Below are 8082 nucleotides of genomic sequence, written 5' to 3'. Positions count from 1 at the left end.
CCCCTAGGTAAAGCTGTAAGTTCGGGGTGCGTCTAAGAGGGAGGGGGGGGGGGGGGATTTTAGAGATAAGTTTGTTCTTATTTTTCTGGTTTGGTGATAAGTTTAGAAAATGATAAAGTGCAGGAAAATAAAGAACACAAAGATGTATACTAATTCCCTTCACAGTCCGAAGGTACGTCTAATCCCCTTTCAACATGAAAGAGTCTTCACTATTTGTTAGGACTTGTATAAGACCAACACAATCACCAAGAACAATCCTCTTGTGATTCACTAAGTTGATATGAGAACAATCCTCTCAAACTCAACTCTCTTGCTTTCAACAATCCTGGACAACAAGGTGCTTACAACCAATTCTGGAAAATATTAAGAAAAAAAAATATATCAAAATATATCAATCACTATGATTGACCTTCTCTTTCAAACAAGCAATTTATGAAGATATATTAGTGCTAAAGTATTTACGAACATGAGAGGAATTTTCTAGACTGATATATGTGAACAATGAAGAAAAATTCTTAATGAAAGTTCAATGATCAAAACACTTATTTGAAAATGAATGAGTATAAGATTTCAAATTGCAATGGAAGAGGTGGTTTTTGAATTCTGAAAATGAATGAGTATAATATTTATTTTGTAAAGTTTTAGTCTTAATTGTTTTTTTAAATAGTTATTTTATTTTAATTAATGGAATTAAAAAAAATTAAGTTATTTTATCGTTGATATAAATTGAGATATGAGTGTTCTTTTTTTTTAGATATTTTTTTCAATATTTTTATTATACTTTTCATGATCACTATTATAAAAGAAAATAGTAAAATATAATTCTCTTTGAGAAAACTCTATTCTCATAAGTGAGAAATCGATAATTTTGTTATTTTTATTTAGTTTCTAATCCAATATTATATGAAAATGTAATAGTGAAGTATACAGATAGAACAAAAGATTGTGAGATACTCGATTATATTTTAAATCAATTAAAAGTGATTTACCTTTGATAATTGTATAAGATATATTTTAAAATTAAAAACATTTGTTTCAAGTATTACTTTTACTGTTATAATTTTAGGAAAATAAAATCTATTTAATTGTGTTTGAACTTCCGCATCTATTATAATATATTTTTGAAATTCAAAAAAATATTTTTTGTTGAAGTAACTCTTATGTTATTAAAATATTTTGTTCAAAATGAATATGAAATTTATTTTTTTAAATTAAGGATACATTATTTTAATTAGTTGAATTCCAAGTAAGTCATAAATATTCCAGAAATTCATATGTATTATATGTATTTTTTTTTTGCAATATGATATCAAAATCAACAATCAAATACTATAAATGAAATGATGAAAAATACTATACCATTTAATATTTTAAAATAAAAAAAACTAAAATTATTTTAAAGACTACGAAAATATATTGAAGTTAGTAATTATGTCAAAACAAATATGAACATTGTTCTATAAAATTTGTGAAAAGAATATATTTTTGAGATTAAAAATATTTTTTTTAAGTGTTCATTTTTTTATACGAAAACTTATTTTTAATTTAAATTTTTAGATTCAAATGTCTTTTTTAAGTATAACCATTTTATTTAAAATGAGATATTTTTTATTTTGGCCAATGTTAAAATTTATGACCTATAGAAAATAAATATTGTATTTTATTTTTTAAAAAAACTGCTACATATAATAATGAGATGATGTGGTACAAATAAAATAAAATAATTAATATATATCGTGATATAATCTATCAATTCAAATTTAATATATTTAATATTTAAAGCTTTTCTATTTAGCGCTATGACCAAAAACTGATTAAAAAATTGAAACAAGAGCCCTTAATCCAAAGTTGAAAGACATAGAAAGAGTGACTCGATTTGATTCTACTGGCGCCGTCACACACAGTCTTCCATTTCAATGGAACCCGTTTGCCCTATCACCTCCTCTCGCGCCACTGAAATTTCCGCTCTTCTATCTCCTCCTTCACCTCGCCAACTTCAGGTAATCTCTTCATTCTTCTACTCATCAATCTCAACCAATCCATTTCCATTTTCTCTTCAATTCCCTCTCGTTTTTTCAATCCAGGAATATTATCACAACATTTTCTCTGCAACACACTGCAATGGTATCACCGTCAAACACGATCAAAAATTTGGAAAAGGTTCCTCTTTTACTTTCTCTCGTTATTTTCAACAAAATTGATATTTTTCTATATAATTTTGACATTATACACTTAAAATTGTACATATATGTGATTGATTTAGGTGTGTATGCTGCAATGGATTTCAAAGAGGATGAACTTGTTCTCAAGGACCAAATGCTTGTAGGGACTCAACACTCCTTCAACAAGGTATTTCTTTTTGTTCTTGTGATAGCTATTTTAAAGCTTTTTGTTTCTCTGTCTTATTTTCTACTTTGCTCTGCAGATTGATTGTTTTGTGTGTAGCTTCTGCTTTCGTTTTATTGGTTCTATAGAAACTCAAATTGGGAGGAGGCTTTACTTGAGAGAATTAAGGGCCAATGAGAGTCATGCTTGTGATGTAGGAACCTCTTCACAGTCTATTGAAAACTCTCATGAAATGGATTCATCTGATGAAGAAGACAGCACTTTGCAAGGTTGTTCGGGTGGTTTAAAGAATATAGTTCCTCTCCCTGAAGGAGTTGTGGAATCATTGATGAATGGTGAATTGAGATTGCCTTGCTCTGAGAAGTTCTCATTGCCTCCATCTGTTCCATGCCCTGGTGGATGTGGAGAAGCTTACTACTGCAGGTAAAAGCCTGTTTGGATTAACTTATTTGAACAAATCTACTAGTACAAACACTTGTGAGGCTGTTTATGAGAGCTTACAGAAACATTTTATGACACATTTATAAGCTGTTTTCGACATATTTTATATAAGCTCTCCAAGACAGCTAGCGAAAAGAACGTACCGTTTATAAGAAAACAATTTAGTTTAATTTTATCATTTGTTACATAAATAACTTATCCATAAACACTTATATGATAAACACTTATTGTATAAGTACTTAGTTAAGTTGTTTATCCAAACTAAACCTATGTCTAAGGTTGGTTGAAGATATAATATTGGACATGTAATGCTTTCATTTTGCAAATCAGTAAATTTTACACATCACCAAGCAGGAATAAACAACTGCTGTGTAAAACATTGTGAAAATTTGGTTACAAAGGAATGCTGCTTGGGGATCCATAATTAGCTTCTGGTTTCTTTTCATTCTAAGATTTAAAAGATTAAGACCCAAGATAATCTTCTATGTTATGGCAGTTGCTCATTTGGCATAAGTTTATGGTTCTTTGCTCATGAAATTGTAGATGCTTATAAAGAAATTAAATGGGAGCTTCTGAAAAAACTGAGATGCATAAGCTAATTTCAACTAACAAATAAAATGCTATTGTTTAAAAAATTTGGTAGTTATTTTGTGATTCTCTTGAATTTAAAGTATAAAATATTCTTGTCTGATAATATTGTCAATACCTGTAGCATGTTGTGTGCAGAGGCTGATTGGGAATCCTCCCATTCTTTACTCTGTACTGGTGAGAGTTCTGATCCAAGGCGTAGAGAGGCACTCCTTAAATTCATGAAACATGCTAATGGTAAGACTCCTTCCTTACGGACATTGATAACTTTCAACAATCTATTTTTTGTGTGGACTTTTTTGTTTCATGTCTTGCTTATTTATTTAATGTCTTTTCTAATATTCGCAGAAACAAATGACATATTCCTCCTTGCTGCAAAGGTATGGTTTCATTTTTCTCTGAATGTATTTTTATAGTGTCGTGTGAAAAATGATCATGTGTCAAAACACACATTCTGTTGATACACCGCTTTCTGAAAACCTTACCTGGCACTATTGTCATTAGAGTTTAATAAATATTGTTATGCAGTGAATGCTGGCAGTTGACACATTAAATTAAACATAAAAACCAATCTTGCTGAGAAATCACTTTTATACGACTCGATGATGTCAAATAGTGGCCTTAGCATATCAGAATTTGAAGTAATCACTATTATTCCGCAATATGCTATCTAGTACAAAGTGTTGTCAAATAACGGTACTACACCACGGTAGCATAACAGAATTTGAACAAACAATTCTGTTATCAGCGACTGACAATCTTGATAATATGTCAGCTCTTCATCAGTATCATACTGTCCTTTTCTCTTTAATTACTTTATCTGACTGGAAACCTGGTTGTATTTTATCACCAGGCCATTTCTTCTACCATATTAAGGTACCACAAGTTAAAAGCAAATTGTCCCGAAGAGAAACTGAAATATGATGCATCCTGTGTTTCAGACAACTATAATTTCTATCTTCTTTTGGAAGCTTGGAGACCTATATCAATGGGATACAAAAAGAGGTTGTTACTAACTTTTTTGTACAACTCATCTACGAATAATATATAAATGTCAGTGTACAAAAGAATGAATATACTTTTACGTCACTGAGAATTTTTATTCGATTTTATTTAAACTAGTATGTCAGGCTAGTCACTTCAAAATGTCTGTAGGTGGTGGGACTGCATTGCATTACCAGATGATATCGATTCTTCCGATGAAGTGTCATTCAGGATGCAAATAAAAGAGTTGGCATATGAGGTATGATTCTTCAGTTCACATATTTATTCGCGGATTTAATGTGTCACATCTAATTTTCTTCTTTTTGGTTTGATGTTTCAGTCTCTCCAACTTCTTGAAACAGCAATATTTGACAAGGAATGTGAGCCATGTATCCTTACCTATTCTATTTTAATGATGTATTTGTTGTGTGCATGCTCAGTGATTTTGTGTATTTACCTTTGTTGGAAGTTTAGCTCCAAGCCCTTAACTCTTTCCAGTATTCTCCCTTGAAATCTATGGACATATCATTGGCATGTTTGAACTGAATAATCTGTAAGAGCCATCTTCGTGGGATTTTGTTTCTTTTCTATTCTGTCTAGCATCAGTGTTGTTTAGTAGTGGCCCTATAGCGTAACAAAATTTGGAAAAATCACTATTGTTCAGCAATATGCTATTAGTATAAAATTCTGTCAAATAGCGGCCCTATAACACTGTTGCGTATTCAAATTAGAACAAACTGTTATTTTCCGCAATTGACAAATTAGCTAGCCATAAATTTTGTTGGGATTGGTTCCATAATGTAATGCTTAAGTATTATTGCCATTGAACTTAACTGAAAATGTGAAGAATAATCTATTTGGATTCTGAAATGTATATTAATCCCTTTATTATTTTTGTTAGTGATTTGGTTGTTGCTTCTCCTGTGGAGGATTACTTTTTATACATTGATGAAATGACAAACCCTGATAAGGTTAGAATTTGGTTCACCTTGCTTTAACATTTTATCTCAAATGCATAAGTTTTTAAACTTTTTCCTTTTGTTACTTATGGCAGGAAGAAGCTGAGAAAATTACACAACCAATTCTAGATGCTTTAGGTGAAGACTATTCTACTTGTTGCGAAGGTATTGATTTCACTGCCGTTTGTCTGTCAATATGTACAAACAAATTATTTTGGTATCTTCAGAAAATATTCATTTTTCACCTATTTAACTTGTATTCTAGGAACTGCATTTTTTCCTTTGCAAAGCTGTATGAACCATTCCTGTTGTCCTAATGCCAAAGCTTTCAAAAGAGATGAGGTATGTGGGACAAAACTATCTTGATTTAATCTTCTATTCCGGTTTAGTTTGATTTGATCCCTTATTCAACTTCATATAATGCCAAAAACTATAGTTGGATCATTTTCCTTGATATTCTTATTCATGTTTTTATTTAATTTGAAAAAGATAAAAGAAAGATAGTTTTTCTCATATTGCTCCTACCACGTGTGTTTACAAGATTCCATAGGCCTTTTATCCTCTCATAAATTTTTTGCAAAACAGTAAATTCTTATAACAAGATACTTTGCAGTGATGGCTCAGAATATAATAGCTGATTATTTTGTTTTCTTGTAACTATTGAATTAACATTTATTTCTTTGTTGGGTTCAACATTATTAAACTTTGTTAGGTACCAGATATGTATGTGTAGGCCCAATCGTCCTAGGCCTATTAGAAAAAATATAGTTAGTTACAGGAGAGAGAAAAAGAGAAAGGGTTGAGTTTGTTATATAGAAGATGAAGGATAGAGAAGTGGTATCTTTGGAAAATCATTTATGTAGTTATCTTTTATTTACATGAACAATACACCACTTTTTCAGTATTTGTGCATTTTTATCTGTTTCGTCTATGTTCTTGTAAGTTGCGGTGATACTGGTAAGCAACAAACTTTCTCAATTCTGCAACCTGTCTAGATTAAATCATGTTACTACTGTTTGATTCTAACAGTGAGAAACTTATACAGCTTTTAGTTTTTCTTTGTAACTCTTCTGCATGAATAATCTAAAGATATACAACCTCTTTGCATGCAGGATAGAGATGGCCAAGCAACAATAATTGCACTGAGGTCCATCTATAAAGGAGAAGAGGTTTGTTTACGCCAGTTTCTTATTCTCTAATCATTTTTAAACTGGCCAATTTGGATGAGAAATTTTATACTCAATTCAAATGTTCATAAAAATACAAATATATTTGAAAGTTTTTATCGAAGGACTACCTAAGATACCATCAAATGTTAATTTTTCATATATATTGCCATGTTCAAGTAATTAATATTTGGAATGACTTTTCAGATAACCATTTCATATGTTGATGAAGACCTTCCATTTGAAGAGAGACAAGCATCTCTTGCAGATTACGGTTTTAGATGTAAATGTCCAAAGTGCATTGAAGAAGAGCCATAGATAGTGTTACAACCCAATGCAAACATTTATACACAACAGAATTCAATTGTATAAAGAGGCTGTATGCAAGGTTTAAAATTTAATTTTATGCCTTTAAAAATACAATGAGTTTTATGCATAGAACCAAAATCAATTTTGCAAAGCTTATATTTTTCTATGAGCTGGTTGATTTGTATATGTTTATTAAAATGATGATAAAGATATGGAAATATATCTTGTCTTTTAAGATCTTATTCAACATGTGGAAATACCTCTGGTCTTTTAGAGTTTGATTTTAACCAGACACTTAGTTTGATGACAAGTGGTAATATATAAGTTTTTGTTTTGTACAAAAATTAAGATTCACAATGTTGTCTCGTGGACGAGAGTTCAAAAATAGTGTTTGATTGAAATCAGTTCTAGAAGAGTACTTACAGTTCAACAATAGTGTTGATTGAAACGAATTTTAGAAGAAGACTTGCAAAGTGTCTGCAACAACTCCGACGCACAAATTATTAGTATTGGGCCAGAGATTTTTAAAGTTAGGATGTGTTCCTTAAATATTGATATTATTAAATTTATATGTTTTTGAAGAAATTAGTTATAGAAGAAGACCTACAAAGTGCCTTCAAACACTCCGAGCTCATATCAGTACAAATAATGAGATTTTTAAAGTTAGAGAGTGTGTATTTTGGATGTTGATATTATTAAATTTATATATTCATGTTGTGATATTGAGTATAAATTTGTTCAAAAGCTCATAATAGTGTTATGTTCAAGAACTTAGGCTTACAATGTCGACCGATGACTGTTGGATGGTAACTCAGGAACAATATTTGATTGAAATTGATTTTTGAGGAGGACCCGCAAAAGTATTACCTACAAGGTGTCCGTAAAGTAAATCTATCAATATGAGCTACTCGGTCATAAACGGGTTGGTTCTAGGCTTCTAGCTGACCTCGGGTTTTTTTGGGCCGGGCTTAAAAAGTCATATTAAATATGGGCTTCAATTTTACTCCCCAGGTCCAGTCCTGTTTGGGCCGCGGGTTATCCGGACCTAAACGGGTCTGTCCCTAAATGGATCCATTTCAAAATAAAAATAAAAATTCTCCTTATTTTGTAAATAATCATATTATTTTTTTTAAAAATATATTTTTACTCTATTACTAAAAATATTTTAAGTTTACAAATAAATGACTTAAACTCTTTGTTCAAATTGCATAAATTAAAAGTTTTTTCCCGAGCTCAAGACTACATGTTTATTACCAATTAACTCATTTAGTTACAAAAAATTTAGATCA

At 30.6% G+C, this 8082-nt stretch overlaps 1 protein-coding gene across 1 annotated transcript; it reads left to right on the top strand.

The window, feature by feature from the left end:
* The first annotated feature begins 1810 nt into the window (after positions 1-1810).
* Positions 1811-7052, top strand: LOC127086767 (histone-lysine N-methyltransferase ATXR2). The gene is made up of 15 exons (XM_051027566.1): positions 1811-2000; positions 2085-2160; positions 2264-2349; positions 2426-2769; positions 3500-3612; positions 3724-3755; positions 4229-4380; positions 4531-4618; positions 4700-4748; positions 4858-4912; positions 5261-5330; positions 5414-5483; positions 5584-5660; positions 6431-6487; positions 6692-7052. The coding sequence occupies exons 1-15, from the start codon at positions 1917-1919 to the stop codon at positions 6800-6802; spliced, it is 1464 nt and encodes a 487-aa protein (XP_050883523.1). The 5' UTR covers positions 1811-1916; the 3' UTR covers positions 6803-7052.
* The last annotated feature ends 1030 nt before the right edge of the window (positions 7053-8082 follow it).

Source organism: Lathyrus oleraceus, chromosome 5 (genome assembly GCF_024323335.1).
Source record: "Lathyrus oleraceus cultivar Zhongwan6 chromosome 5, CAAS_Psat_ZW6_1.0, whole genome shotgun sequence".
Taxonomy (NCBI): domain Eukaryota; kingdom Viridiplantae; phylum Streptophyta; class Magnoliopsida; order Fabales; family Fabaceae; genus Lathyrus; species Lathyrus oleraceus.
Note: the sequence above shows the minus strand (reverse complement) of the source record. Positions and strands in the feature narration are given on the sequence as shown.

What these genes read in the sequence shown, in the direction of transcription:
- LOC127086767 (XM_051027566.1), top strand. Translation starts at nt 1,917, where the DNA reads ATGGAACCCGTTTGCCCTATCACCTCCTCTCGCGCCACTGAAATTTCC. An exon ending in ATGTTTGAACTGAATAATCT is followed by an intron (nt 4,913 to 5,260) that starts GTAAGAGCCATC and finishes TATTTTTGTTAG; the next exon opens with TGATTTGGTTGTTGCTTCTC. An exon ending in AAATGACAAACCCTGATAAG is followed by an intron (nt 5,331 to 5,413) that starts GTTAGAATTTGG and finishes TACTTATGGCAG; the next exon opens with GAAGAAGCTGAGAAAATTAC.